Source organism: Pantherophis guttatus, chromosome 1 (genome assembly GCF_059756535.1).
Source record: "Pantherophis guttatus breed Tessera chromosome 1, ASM5975653v1, whole genome shotgun sequence".
Lineage (NCBI taxonomy): Eukaryota > Metazoa > Chordata > Lepidosauria > Squamata > Colubridae > Pantherophis > Pantherophis guttatus.
Genome location: NC_142063.1, coordinates 250,823,433 through 250,838,990, shown reverse-complemented (window position 1 = coordinate 250,838,990; position 15,558 = coordinate 250,823,433). Strand labels below are relative to the sequence as shown.

Here is a 15,558-nt window from a genome sequence, read left to right as displayed (position 1 = left end):
TCTTAAATTTTTGTTTAGCCCTTAAGATTTTAAATTGAGAGGTACATCAGTTTGTATGTGTGAGTGTGTGTGTGGGGGGGGGCAGAATGGGTATGTGTGCACACATGCACATGCATCTGTGTTTAAGGAAAAATTAATTATGAAAACCGATGATAATCCTCAGTTTGGTATGAGGTTATCATAATTACAGAATTAATTTTCCAGAAAAGCACAACATAATCTATCAATGTAATACAAAATAAGGATTATTTTTGTACATTATAAATTTACATTATAAAAATTGTTAAAAATTAGGCTTGCCCCTATCCTTATAATGGAAAAAACTTTTAAATTGGAATACAGTGCCTTAAGGATTATATTAGAAAAAACAGCAAACCTGAAACATTTTATTTTTGTTATTTAATAATAGTATAGAGCCCAGACAAACTTTTGGTTGGATCTATAAATGCCTCATAAAAGAAGAAATGAAAAAGAATTATGTTGAATTTTGGAAACTTCAAAAAGATTCTGAAATATTGGTAGTTGTGTATATTATTCCTTGTCCCAAAGATGCAACTGGACTTTCTGATTTTTAATAATAATAATAATAATAATAATAATAATAATAATAATAATAATAATAATAATAATAATAATTTTATTTCTATATATTTCTTTAACACATTTTGCTTCTCATTCATGAAGCTTCAGCAATTCTGCATTATCCCTTGAGATCTTTGTTATTTGTAAAAATGACAATTTCTGGACAATATTAAAAGTCAGTGTATGGCTGTGTTCCTTTACTTTGATAGCCTCTGCAAACTATTTTCTTTTGCTTTGCATTTCTCTTTTGAATGGTCCCAAGAGAACAGATTCTATTCTTGCAAGTCTATGGGAAAATCTTCCTTCCCTCCCTCCCTCCTTCCCCACCTTCCCTCCTCCAAGTCCTCCAGATTTTTTTGGCAACCTTTTTGGGGAAGTGATTGGCTCTTGGCTTCTTCCTAGGGCTGAGAGAGAGCTACAGTCCACAAATGACCAAGACATGTCTAAGGAAGGATTAGAACTCACAGTCTCTTTGATTTTTGTCTGGTGCCCTTAAGCACTATGCCAAATTGACTCTTGTGGCAAGCATAGCTCTGCATAGTTTTAAAAAAAAAAAAAAACCTTCCTGTTTTACAGCTACTGGGTCTTGAAGAAAAATATAAACAACTGAAAGCTGGTATGGTTGAGCTTGAAAAGGAATTGGAAGCATCTGAGACACAATGTAAAGAAAAAGAATTGCAGCTTGTGTGCCAGAAGAAGAAAGAAAAAGAATTGATAGTTGCAGTGCAAAGGTATGGGCAACATAGTTGATTATCTTCTGAGTGTGTTGCTGCATATAAGGTATTTCCGTCTAGTGGCATGCTGACTCAATTGTAGTGCAGTTGGTAGAAATAAACTTTGCTTTAGTATGAATTGCTTTGCTATGTCACACAGAAGGTAGGGAAGCCACATTTGCAAAAGATACTCAGTGCATATGAATCTTTGTGATTTTAGGGAGGAAGGGGTGGAAAAGCTCCGTCAAATGAATTATTTAATTCATTAGTTAAATGATTGTTCATGACTGGTTTATGGTTTAAAGTTGATTTTCCAACTTTTTAATGTTTTATAATACATCCTCCATCAATGACAGGAGGTGTGGCTATCTGATGCTAATTTTCCAGCTTAGTATAGCTGGCAAAACTTCAGTGTTCACACATAGTGGTGTAGCAATCATAAAAAGATCTATCCTACAGAAAATGGAAACTTTCACCCAATAGATGAAAGGATCAACCCAGGAAGAGAACTGTTCCCAGATTTCTTCTCTAGGAAATAAGGGCTGCTTTTCTCTATAGAGATGACTGAAAGTTTGTTCCCTATTTTCAATGAAGCAAAGCAGTTCTTTATTTCAGCATAAAGAGTCAACTTCTCTTTGTGCAAAAAAAAAAAAAAAAAAGGGAACATACTTCTCTCTGGACAAGAAAAAAATTGTGCAGTGAAGTGGGGCCATTTTCTCTATAGAGAAAAAAACTAAAAGTGATAAGCCTCCTAGAAAAAAATTGTAAAAAAATGAAGATTTTTTTCCCTATTGAGCAAGAGGTTCATGGGATTTGTTTCTCCTTTGTGAAGTCTCCCCCCCCCCCCACCTTGTTTTACCTAGTATGCTGATGATGTTGGAGGGACAGTTTGGCTCTTGGCAGCATGAAAATATTTATCTCTGTCTAACATTTTAAAAATTAGCAGAAAATATTAGGAGGAGTCTGAAAAATGCCACTGAACCGATCAAGAATTTCTTCTAATTTCACTTCTGTACATAATCTGTATAGAAGATAAAGTCAGCCTGGAAAGTTATATGTTTGTGTTGCTGTTTCCTGAAAGAAACTCACAGGATCCAAAAGATTAGCAATTTTAACTTCTGGCAACAAAACTAACAATATGTGACATCTTTAAAGGCTGGAAGAACTTTTGTGAACTGCCAGATTTGGTGGTATCATTTCAATGTCATTTGGAAACAATTGCAAGTGGATTTTAAAATTAGGCAATTGGAATCCCTTGTTTTATAAGATTTTTTGAAAAACTGTTACAGAAATTAAAAGAAAAAATTCTCCAATACAGATAGTAACAAAAAGTTATCTTAGTATTTCAATTTGAATATCCTAAAGTATGGGCCACTTGAGTTCATGACCCTGTGTTCCTAAAATATAGGAACAACAAACAAACATCTTGTTCAGATGATGAAAGGTTAGATATTTAAGGATAGTTAGCCAAATCTCTGAGTGCATTGTTTCCATCTTACATTTGTTACCTCTTGTGTTTATGAGAGTATAATCCACCGTGATGGCTTTGTGTTCTCCTGAAAGTCTATACATATTTGAAGCAGAGTCTTGTTTCTATTTTAAACCACAATTTTCATTGTGATAATATTTTTATCTTTGAAACAGGATAATAGGTAAAAGTTAGATGCTTACCTGCTCTGGAACATTTGCATGCCATAGGGGTATTACATGGACAAGGCTTTTGCGGGGTTATAATATTTAACCGATATGGGAAACTGTGAGTTATCCATGTAATTTTTCTTGTCTTTGAAATTTTTGCCCTGACTTGTCTCCCTGTTTGTTTTGCTTACTAAAATGTAAACCACAGCTTGCAACAGAAAGTAGAAAAATGCCTGGAAGATGGTGTCCGTCTTCCTATGTTGGATGCAAAACAGCTTCAGAGTGAAAATGAAAGCCTCACAGAAAAAAATGAGAAGGCTAATAAGGTCAGTACATTAAATGGTTGTCTAAATATCAAGAGGATTCAGTTTTGAACCCATATTGCTCTCATATTAGCTTTTCCTCTCTGTTACCATTAACAAGAAAAGAAGTACCAGCAAGTGCTTTTATTCAGGATTACTGTACGCCCAGATAGAGAGACAGAGATTGAGAGTGGAGGCAAATCAATGCAAGCCTCCAGTTACTGACTTGCTGCTGTTAGCATTTATGTATTTATATAATATTGAATGGAAGATATTTTATTCCAACATTACTATCTAAATATTTATAGATATAGTTTCCTAAGAACTTAAAAATATCTCACTGGGATCAAGCCAGGCCCCATCTTCATCCAGCATTCCGTCCATGAATAAAATTGCCCACGGATTCTTACTCTGCCTTCTGGCTTTAGCAATTCATAGCAATTCATAATGGATAGGTCCTTTTTCTCCCATGACCACCGGGAAAGTTTCCTGAAAAGCTGTTGAATAGGAATTTTGTAGAAGATTTCTTAAAGGTCAGGAATGGCAGCAAAGTAACAACATGACTATTAGTATTCTCAAAAACTCCAGATGGTTGGATACCTCGTGAAATCCATGCTGATTTTATTCAACTACGTTCTTTAGTTGTTCTTTTCTGGTTGTCATTTCTACCAATTTTCCAGTTGCATATATTACTGGAACTCCCCTGGGTCCCTTTTTAAAGGCTAGTATCACTTTCATCCCATCCTCCTGTAAATGCCCTTCAGAATATTAGCACTTCTAAGCTCCCCATCAATCTCTCTCTGTTGTTAATTCCAAACCTGATGTTGCAATATCTTTTAGAAGTGTATGTCCTTCAAAAAAGATAAAGGAAACCAGAAACATAAATAAGAATGTTATTACCTTCTTTTCCTCAACAGGTCATAGACAATCAACAAAATCGGATCACCGAGATATCTTTAGAGATACAGGTAAAGCAATGTGATTTTCACAGTTTCATGTCTACCATCAAAAAAAATCATTATCATCATAAAAGGAAGCTGTGAATGCACTTCATAAACTTGCATTACTTTAGTTACTAATATTTAATCATTTATATTGCTTCAGTCATTTAGCTTTCTATTTATTCATAAGCTGCTTTGAAATATCTATAACCGAAAGTCTAAAAATAAATCATACAAAGGAATAAATGCTATAACCTGGCCAGCTTAAATAGAAAAGGGAAACCTTATCCTTACAGACCAGTTATTTCCCCCATCAGCAGGACTTCTGTTGTGTCAGTGAAGTGAAGCTGGAATTTATCGACTAAGTTGATATGCACCTGGCTGCTGATTTATGACAAGCTGACTTGCCTAGAATGCCTTATGATACTGGGGATAGAGTTTTTGCTGGAAGAGGGCAGGAAGATAGTTGCCAGTTTTACTCTGTTCATTTTCAGTAGTAAAAACCTCCCACATAATGGCAAAAGAAATACAGTTATAACTAATACCTTAACAGTATATCTTTACTGGTATTTCCACATTAGTTTCCCCACAGTTTTCTCTGCATTTTCATGCCTTTAACTTGCCTTGTACAAAAATATATGTTAGTTTGTTCTTTAAAAAGAAACAAGAACATAAAACCAAGTAGTTTGTTTTTTTGAAAAAAAAATTACTTTAGCAGACATCCTTGGGTATATTCACAAATAAAAGAGAAGAAAAGGAGAAGGAGGGGAAAAAGAAGGAGTAATAGACTAAGAAATAGGGGAAGAAGAATAAAGTAACAGATGGGAGACCACTATGAAACAATGCTTAAAAAGGATAAGCTATTTATATGTCGTATGTTGTGTAAATGTCTAATTTGTATTTTAATAAAATTTATAAATTTTTTAAAAAGAAAAAAAAAAGAAAAAAAATTACTTTAGCAGACATCCTTGGGTATATTCACAAATAGGAAAAATAACTCTGATCATAAAGAGGTTTTATCTGGCAAAAGGGGTTTATGAGAATTGATCATTTTTGAATATGGGACATTGTTTACTTGCTGTCAAAAATTGGACTACTTAGCTTATTAGCAGTGGTCATACATTCTATAAAATGAAAAATGACCACAACTTATCTAGCACCAGTGAATTTTTTTAACTGATCAACTGTTACATGTATAGAATTGTCATGTAGGAGCGTCATGAATTTATGACGATGGTATTAAAATGGTTGAAACTGATGACTCGAATGCAAATTGAAGACGCAGGTTATTGCTCCTCTGCCACCAAAACCTGAGTATTGATTGACATGTTGATAATAGTAATATTAGAGACTTTGAGATTTTTTTTTTATTTTACTAAGATTTTATACGGTTTGACTATGATTTCTAGCTATATGTCATAATATTAAGCAGAGAATTAGCCTTACCTGAGCTAATAGGTCTTACTTCATCTAACTTCTTGTATACTTCCATTGTCATTTCTTTCAATTTTAGTTCCATATTATGTTTTAACAGAATTGTGAATGGATTTCAGTTTGATAACAAGGATATAAGTTTAACTGAAGTTAATTTTAAACTCCAGTTAGCTTTATTTAACTGGAAACTGTAGTTAAAAAATCTACAACATAGTGTTGAAATTCTCTCACAGCAGAAATTTATGAATCCAGTGCCTATTCTTCACTGGAGGATAAGTATTTATGAAGAATAGGGTCAGCCGAATATAAATAAGTTTAGAGATTTTTCAGATTTGTTATTATTGAGATGTGTGTACTCAACAGAATTCCCAGCCAGCATGATATTTTTTTTATCATTCTGGAGTTAGATTTAGATTTATTAGATTTCTATACCACCCTTCTCCCAAAGGACTCAGGGCTGTTTACAGTCATATTAAAACACATATAAATTTACAAAATTTAAAAACTATTTAAAACTGAATATATAAAAATTTGGCCCACAAAATTAAAAAAAATGGGGTTGATGTTCGCAGGAACTTGGCATCTAGAGACTGCCAAGTTGGGAAAGGGTGACTTAGAGCAAATAAAGTAAGCAGAGGTTTCAAACAAATGTAAAGTGTGGTCCTGGAATACCAGCAAAAGTACTAGTAACATTGAGATCTTGATGTAGCTGTCTTGCTGATCAACTCATAGATGTTTGTTTCTGTTTTGAATATAACTGTGTTTGATATACTGTTTATTTTTATAACTTTCCTTTTTTTCTGTAGTCCTCCCAGAATCACTTCTTGTGAGATGGGTAGCCATATAACTTTGATAAATAAATAAATTAGGAACGATTTTATATCTAACTCCTTTTAGGAGGTAGATATATTTCATTTTTCTTTCTCTTTTTGAAGAGTATTGAAAGCTGGGCTGTTGAGATTCCCACCAGTTCAAACTCTGCCTTGTTGCAGGGGACTATGCAGGGATGAGAAAAAATGTTGGCTGTACTTGACAATCCTTGTGCAATCCAGGCTATTTGTTGTTCAGCTATGAGGGAATGATAAGCAATTCATACATAGTAAAGGGGAGAGGAACAAGGATGGATGCCAATAATTTGATGCTTTCAAAGCCAGAAAAGATCTATGATATGAAATAGCTATGGACCTGGCAGTTGGGCTTCTGTTCCGAAGTATTCAGTAGCGTGAAGCTTTATCAAATCTTTACTAAAGGAAGACAAAACATTAAAAAATTCTACTTAATGGTTATATTTATATGAAATTCATACTGGTTATTGTTAAAAAATAGAATGTTTGGAACAGAGTTTGTTGATCAGTAATTTTAGTTGCAGTGCAGTAGAATTCTGTTTTAAATTCCTAGTCATTATATTTTGCAACTAATTTTATCTTTTGTCAGATGTACAGTCTGGACAGATGAGGATCTTTCCCCCAAATCCAGTAATCATATTTTTCAGAGATGATAATAATGCACTAAACATACAGGGAAAAGGGTTAGCTCTGTTCGACAAGGCTGTTGCAAATTTGTATTAAGACAATATGCCAGGTGGAAAGGAGTTTAGCCTTCTTTCATTCACAGTACAGCTGGACTTTCTTATCTACAATTCTATGTATCTACAGTTGATAAATAAAACGGATAAATCTTGTTTCTCCATGGCCAGTTTCAACTGCTGACAGGTGGGTAGAGGTCCAGTCCAAAGCTCCTCTATGTTCTCGCCTCTGCAGTTTTAACATCTACATGGAATTGCTAGCTGAGGTCATCCGTCAACATGGCATCAGGTATCATCAGTATGTTGATGACATGCAGTGTATATTTTGACCCCTAGTCAACCAAGTGATGCCGTTAAAGTCTTGTCCCAATGATTGGAAGGGTTTCAGGTCCGGATGCATAGGATCAGGCTTAAAGTGACAAGACTGACTAGATATGGGTACTGATTTTTCCACTGCTGGTGATTCTCCATATTTGCCTCTGAATGGACTTGTTCCCTTAACAAAACTGGTGCACAATTTGGGAATCCTCCTTTATCCAGTACTCCTGCTGAAAAAGCAGGTGGCAACTATGATCAGAACATTATACAGATCCATTTTTTGTACCAATTCCACTCTTTCCAGGACTGGGAGTCCCTTCTCAAGGTCGCTTATGTGTTGATTATTCAAAGCACTTCATATGGGACTGCCTTTGAAACTCGCTTAGAAGCTAAAGCTAGGTTTGCATCAATGGTGAGTTGCTCCCTGTTTGGCCCGGTTCGGCCGAGCCGGTAGCGGTGATGATGTGACGTCACCGAACCGGTTCTCTGTGACTGGGAGCTGGGCCCTCCCGCCCACCCCCGCTTTATTCCTACCTTTATTTCTTGGTTTTTAGCCCAGCTGATAGGTGCAGCAGAGTAGATTGCCGCACCTCAGCTGGCCAGAAACCCAACGTGCTTGCGGCAATCGCGCACAAAGTGCGTGCGTGAAGAGAACCCGTAGTAACATTGGTTGGGACCCACCACTGCATATAACAACAGGAGCAGTTATGAGTATGCCTATGTAACAACTCTGTTATATGAGCCTAAATGACTTCTAGTGAGTTTTCACATGCAACTTGAAGGTGCTGCTTATCACTTACAAAGCCCTTCATGATATAGGGGATGTCTTATCTGAGAGACATTCTGGCTCTTGTAATGACTGTCCGATCTATTCTATCGAGTTGGCACACTTTGAGTCTCATATATTAAACAATGTCATTTGATAGGACATAGGAAGTATACTTTCTCTGTTATGGTGCCTGGAATAGCATCCTACCAGAGGATTGGACTGTCCTTAACCTGCAAGTCTTTAAACAATGTCTGAAAACCTGATTTTTGTCCTGAAGCTCTGGGATAGATCTAGCCATCTGAGATGCAATGTCTGTTTCAGTTTTAACTATGTCAATTTCTATAAAAGAATTTAGAGATGAAACTATTCAAGACCTCTCAAAGATGGACATGAACAGGCAGTTATAACATCTAGAGATTGAAATAAGGGTGAGGAAGAAACGTAACCTTTTCTTGAGCTTCTTTAGGATAAGGTGTGACTTAAAAAAAGGCTGGAAAAGCTTATAAGATTCAGGTAGGCCAGATTAGAAAAAGGTACCAGTTTCCAAAAGATTCCAGCTATGCTACTTTATTGTTGTAAGGGGTAACAGAATCTTAAATGTTAGCACGTGTTTTGAAACATTATCTCTATTTTTAATCTGTACAGTTCCCAGTATTGAGTTGGGCAAACTTATATATACAAATAAATAAAATCAGTTACTCATCCAGAATTTATTATTTGTGGTGAACAACTTTGTATATCTACAGTTGTTTTGTGCATGGCTCTGATCCGTTTGCTGTTTTGTACAACGCAGAAGTAAGCATTGAGCTCTCTCTCCTGCCCCCAAATTAATTTGCCAGTGACCTGCAGGGTTCTGACCTTATATGGTCATCTTCTTCCTGCATGTTGCCTTTTCCACATTGAAAATGACGGTTCTGCTGAGACGTAGTAATTGTTGATACAAAATATTGCTGTTGAGCATGAAGGTAAAGTTAGCATGTTGAACCATCAAGCTGTTAACCAAAGAAAGCACCAGCATTGCAAACATAATTATTCCCATTGCAACAAAGAGTTAGGAGACAGCAACACCAAAATGTTCACATAGCTTTTAAGAGGAGGTAACTGATGAATGATTTTTTATTTTGATTTTTTGCCAGAGACCAAAGGAGGTTATAGTTCTGCTAACTCCAACATTAGAGTGAAGGAATTCCACTGCTGCTTTATATTTATTTTGAATAAAATACAGTTCATTTTTCAATGTTATCTTTATTTATTGTTCTTTATTTAAAATAAAGACTGGGGGGGTAGAAGCTTGAAGATGGTCAAGATATGGTATCTTTATTTCTTTAATTTCTTTAATTTCTGATGATTTGGCATCATATTCCGGGGGCTATAGAAGCTATATGCTTATTCTCATAGGCTCCATGTCTTGTTGCCTGATGGTTATATGTTGGAATAGTGAAGTGTAAGCTAAATATAGTTGAAGTACAGATGGGGATTATAAAGCTGCACTTTGAGCAAGGTCCACCTCCACTTCAAAATAAGGATGTGATCTAAAGAAAATCAACTGTTGTATCATTGCATTCCTTAGGATTCAGCACTTTTTTGATATGTGAAACAGTTCAGCACAGTAAAGTGCTCCTTTTGGTCTATCAGCAAATATATTTTCCTATCCTAAGCAATGAGTGGTCTCAGAAACTAGAGAGCAGACAAATGATGAGTAAACATGAAATCAGTGGAATTGGCAGTTTTGTTACCAACAGCCTCTGAAGCACCAGGGGATAAATATCTTCTCTAAACACTTTTGTCTTTCCCTATAAGGGGAGATGGATTTTTGGCAAGCTTAATGCTGAATTCCTCTAAATCTCTTCCTGTCAAGATCAGACTAAGAAGGGCCTTTTAATTCACCAGAATCGGCAAGTAGATAACATACACCGATCCAGTGGAGAAATACTTTCTTAATCTATTCTTATAGTATAATCATCAAACTGCTGTCCAAGGAATGTCTCTCTTCTCCCTCCAGTCCTTTATAACCTAGCTCAGTCCATCATTTAGTAACACCTGCCCAGAGATTAAGATAAGTCTTATAAGAGTCCTAAATTTGCTTTTAAAAGATTCTGAAAATTTTGCTCTTCAGAAGGACTTCAGAAAAACATACAGCCTGCAGCTCAGTCAGGCATTGAAATACTGGATTATTGGATACTTTTATTTTTACCTTTTGCATTGAAGGTTACATCAAAGGATTATATCAAAATCACCAAGGTGTCAATTTTCTGATTTGCCCAGTACCTTAAGGCTTCCCCATCAGGTCAACCATTTCATTAGACTGACTCATAATTACTTAGCAATAGCAAATTCAAAGAGTGATCCTCTTTGAGGATCTTAGATTACTTTCTGTGGTTTTTTTTTTCTCAGAATGTTTTTATAGCTATAATGTAATCAAATGTTAGATTTTGGTGGGCAAAAGAAAACATCGGTAGACACAAAAGAAGTGCCATGTTAGTTAGCAGAGAAACTCTGAAATGCATCATGGCGCAGTTGCTGAGTTCTGTTTGTTTTTCCTTTAAGAAGGAGAACCTAAGAAGGGATATTGTCCTCCTCCTTGTTGATAGTAAAGTTCATTGTTGAGCAAAGGCTAAATCTGAAAAGTCCCCATTCCTGCAATAGAATTGTTTCATGGAAGAGAGAATCATAAGCGGCTTTTTCATTTATGCCAGTAAACTGGAACTCTGAGTACTTTCACTATCAATTACTAATCAACAAGGAAAACACAGTGCTGAAAAATTTGAATTATTGATTTATTGATTTATTCATACAACATAAGTAAAGATAATTTTTCCATTTACCCCCTAGTCTATGCAAGAAAAGCTTTTGGAAGGAAATCTGACAATTCAGAAACAAAAAAATGAACTTGAAGAAAAGGATAAGAGTGTACAGCAGTTAAAGGAGGTACTTCTTGAAGTAAGTTTCTCAGATTATCCTCTGAATCAAATTTACCTATCTGCCTTCTTTTTCATATATTGTGAGTGAATTGTAAAATAAAATTTCCCAACTTGCAGTTAAGTATGAGAGCTTTTTTGAAAACATAAGTACTAGACAGGAACCAGATACACTGATAAACATCTTACTGTAATTGGGAAGGTCTCTGATGGACCAATAGCTAGTGGTGACAGATTGATTTGCTATTTGAAGCAAACAAAATGTTACGCCTAATATTTAACAATGTGGATATTTGTTCTATCAAAACATGTAAACATTTGATGTCCACCACTCTGGCTTTCCATTTCCCTACAGTTTTCTTATCAGATGCCAAGCATCTGATTCATGCCCCTGAATGCAGATTTTTTTTTTCAAAATAAAATATAAGCAAATTCATTTACTTAATGCCTATATTCAATTAGATTTTTTTCTGAAATAAGCCAAGTGAATGAAATATTTTTTGTATTTTTATTTTCATCTTGTTTTAATGAAGAACCAAAGATTTATGGAAGAAAATGCAAGTTTAAGAGAACAGATTCATCAGATGGAGCAGTCCAGACAACCGGTAGCCGAAAAATTACCTGTGGCAGATCAGTTGTTCATAGAGATGTCTCACTGTCTGTTTGACTTGAAAGCACTTTGCAGTATTCTTACTCACAGAGCTCAGGGCAAAGAACCTAACCTGTCGTTGCTGCTTGGAATCCAATGTAAGTAATGCGGATAGAGATGCCTACTGTTCCTTTTGGCATGAGTAGACCTGGGAAAGGAAAATCTAGGAATGTTAGTAAGAGAGGAGTAGGAGGCTCCAGATTGATGTACATTTCTCACTTAGGTAAAATACTACCCTGTTTCCCCCAAAATAAGACATCCCCTGATAATAAGCCCAATTGGACGTTTGAGCGCATGGCAATAAGGCCAAGCGCTTATTTCAGGGTTCAAAAAAATATAAGACAGGGTCTTATTTTCAGGGAAACACGGTAATAAATACAAGTCACCTAGAATTGGAAAAACAGATATACAGTATATATGACAGGCTTATTTTCCACGATTGTAATTCAAAAATGTTCAGTTAACTTTGAGAATTAAATTTAATCTTCTTATAATATTGGGCTCCCTGCAGCTTTTCCACAGCATAGTTTGTATGATCTTTGTGGTCTCCAAGCAGCCATGCAATAAGTTCCATTTGTATCTGGGTTTTTTTTTTTTAAATAACACATTTCAGCATGAAGTCATGCTGAAAATTGGTTCTTTGAAACAGACAGCCTGTGGTGCCACTGCTAGATTTTTACCTCAGAGTATCATGCTCTCATTTTAATTCCCTTTAAAAAGCCTAAGGAGCAAGAAGTTCTAATAATTTCAGTTGAGTAAGTAGAACACTCCAATTCCCCCCAAAATAAACTTTATTAGGGCCTCATTTCTTTTTACTGGCTTGGATTTCATCTGTTCTGGTGACTGCCTGAATTGGGTATTATTATCAATTTTTCTCAAGTTAACTTCTAATTCTGGCAGAAAATAAAAACAAATAAATCCTCCACCAGAGAATACAGTTTGATCAAAATTGCTTCCCTAAGAACTCATCCTTCTATCCATCTTCAATTTTTAGTAGGCAGAAAATATAAAACCAAGAAGCTGACTTTCTTCTCTATAATATCTCTAATTTTAAAGTGATCATAGCAATACACATTTTATCAAGAAAGCAGAACATTCACATATTCTTTCTGTAGCCCAGCAGAATTAGGTCATTTATAATTGTATGTTTTGAACTGGTGACTTGTTTAACTTCTAGCCCTCGTTCTTCTTTAACAGCTATGAACTCTTCCTCTGAAGATGAGAAGCACCATAGCACAGAAAGTCTCTCAAAGAAGCTCTCAGAGGTTTGTCAGTTACGGAAAGATATTGATGAACTGAGGACTATAATTTCAGACTGCTATGCTCAGGACATGGGAGAAAATTGCATTACACAGTGATGACATCTTGGCCTCACACTAGCAACTAAGTTATTAAATGCTGCTCTGGTTTTAGTTCCTCATGTTTCTGTTACAAACAATACTGGAAAGCAAATGCTGTGCCAGGTGAAAAGGTTTCATGCATAGTTCATGCAGATAACACGCTCTTCTTTCGAAGAGATTTTGTGCTGCAAGAAAAAAATCTAATTTCTTTAAAACTACTGAATGTAGGTCAAAGCTGTGAATAATGTTGTTCTTTTGAAAATGGTTTTTATTTCTTTTGATACGCTGATAAAAGAAAATACAATGTTTTCTGGAGTAAAAATGGAATTGCCAGAAGAGGGCACTATGATAGTGGTTCAGCAGGCTTTAGGGTAGAAGATCAGGCCCGAGAATTTTCATGACAAAAGCAGTTGGACATGCTTGGTTATTTGAATATCAGGTATTAGAACTGTGGACGAAGATACAGAGTCATAACAAAGATTTTTTTGAATGCAGGGAGTACCAATGGTTTGAGCCACACAAAAAATTATAGGTAAAAATTATAAGCTCTTTAAAGGTTGCATTCCCAGTTTGATTATTGTTTTATTCTGCAGTTCTTGTGTAATGCAAAGGGGGAAAAAAGATGAAAAAACATTCACATTTCAGAGAAGGAAGGGATTCAGACTTAGAATTTCGTCACCAACTATTAAGCTCTTTTGCGTTAATCAGGTTGGGCAAAAATGGTTTTTATAAAAGATTTTTTTTAAAAAATCAAAATCATTTAAGTGTAATATCTTCATAACAATATATATTTACTCTTCGTTTGAAATTTGGGCAAAGTAGTGTCCGTTGAATGTGAATGTTTGAATTCCAGCACACAGAAAAATAAAAAGCCTTAAAGAAACCTGATTTCTTCTGGCAATCTAAAACAGCAGATCTTGATGAATAATTAATATAATTGCTCCAAAATTATATCACAACTGGCATAAAAACCTTATGTGAAAACAGAGTTCTTGACTATTCAGGCAAATATGCTTAAGTTGCTCCTATTGCCAGAAGAGGACTTAGATGAAATCAGCAGTGCCAACCTTCATAGATGCAGTGTTAAAATGCCTGAATTAAAGGTATGCCACTTTGTAATCCAGGTTTATATATTTTGCTGTGTTAAAATTTATATGCCGTTTGTCAAGACAAGCCTGATACTACTTTATTCTGACAATCTATTCTACAATCTACAAAAAACATCTTTGAAAAAAGAAGGCGGCTAACTAAATACAGCGCACGATGCTCATAGATGCCATGAGGCTCATAACTTCTGTCTTGCCAAAAGTTGATGCTTAAAGAGCAAGGAATGGATTACTATTCTCAATTTCTTATATTAATATTTTTCCTTAAACAGTTTTTAAACCATGATTTTAGATTGATATTTTCACATTTTGTGTCATTCAAATTTACATTTTATTTGTATATGATGCAGTTTAAAAAATTGGCCTTTTTAAAGTTATATTTATTTTAATAGGAGCTTATTCCTACTCTGATGACTATACTATCTGTGGAAATTTATGTTAATATTGAACTTAACTGATGCTCAGTTGTTTTAATACAAATCTGTAAATATTACATAGAAGCAGCTAGTAAAGGATAAAGATCCTTAATCCTGCTGATTGAGGCCTGAATTTAAAATATTAAGATCACAATTCCAAGAGTATTACTAGAAATAAAATTGAGCAGTATTCATAATTGTAACTTTAAATTCATATCTATGCAGATGAAGGGGTGAATGATCAGAACCTGATTCACTTTCTCACCAATGAACAATGAGTGCAAGCCTGACTTTCTTACTACACTGTGCTATTAAGAAGCACAAATGTCATTTTGTGATTCTAAATGTTCTCATTTTATATTCTACTTGACTCTGTATCTTGCAAACAATTTTGAACTGCAGCATTATATTATTATTAAGAAATAATAATATTTCACAAAAAAGATAAGAGCAGTTTGTGGAAGTAGATTTTTGACAAAAATTGTCAAGAAATTTCATATTTGCATGGGCTGCAAATAACAGATTTTAAATAACTAGTTAGCTTGGATTGTTTAACTTCTTTCCTTTAACAACCATCCTATTTGTCTGCTTTATAACATCATGAGGTCATACCACCACTTTTACTTTGAATAGACAATCATATAGCACTCAAGGAAGAACTAATTTTTGAGAGATTATCCCAGATACCTGATACTTTTGATCCTTGCCCAGATATTTGTTTAACTAATGTAGTTTAACATCATACTCTATGCATGTTTATGAACCTATTTTAAAAAAAGGTTTGACAAATTATTTTACAATTTGTATTTTTAAAAAGTTGTTATCTTTGCTCTTGAAATAAGAATTGTGTTGCAAGAAATGCCTCCTATTATGCTGTAGAGCAGTGTTTTTCAATCCTGGCAACTTT

General features: G+C 34.9%; 1 protein-coding gene across 8 annotated transcripts in view; it reads left to right on the top strand.

Annotated features, from left to right (window-relative positions):
* Positions 1 to 13,201, top strand: part of CEP85L (centrosomal protein 85L) — a 104,696-nt gene extending 91,495 nt beyond the window's left edge. For all 8 annotated transcript variants that reach the window (XM_034418691.3, XM_034418688.3, XM_087882699.1 and 5 more), the window contains 6 exons: positions 1,159 to 1,313; positions 3,142 to 3,259; positions 4,153 to 4,203; positions 11,055 to 11,162; positions 11,674 to 11,887; positions 12,987 to 13,201. In XM_034418691.3, the coding sequence (XP_034274582.2) occupies positions 1,159 to 1,313; positions 3,142 to 3,259; positions 4,153 to 4,203; positions 11,055 to 11,162; positions 11,674 to 11,887; positions 12,987 to 13,147 (807 nt within the window). In that variant the 3' untranslated portion in view covers positions 13,148 to 13,201. The remainder of the gene's footprint in view (positions 1 to 1,158; positions 1,314 to 3,141; positions 3,260 to 4,152; positions 4,204 to 11,054; positions 11,163 to 11,673; positions 11,888 to 12,986) is intronic.
* Positions 13,202 to 15,558: the final 2,357 nt, after the last annotated feature.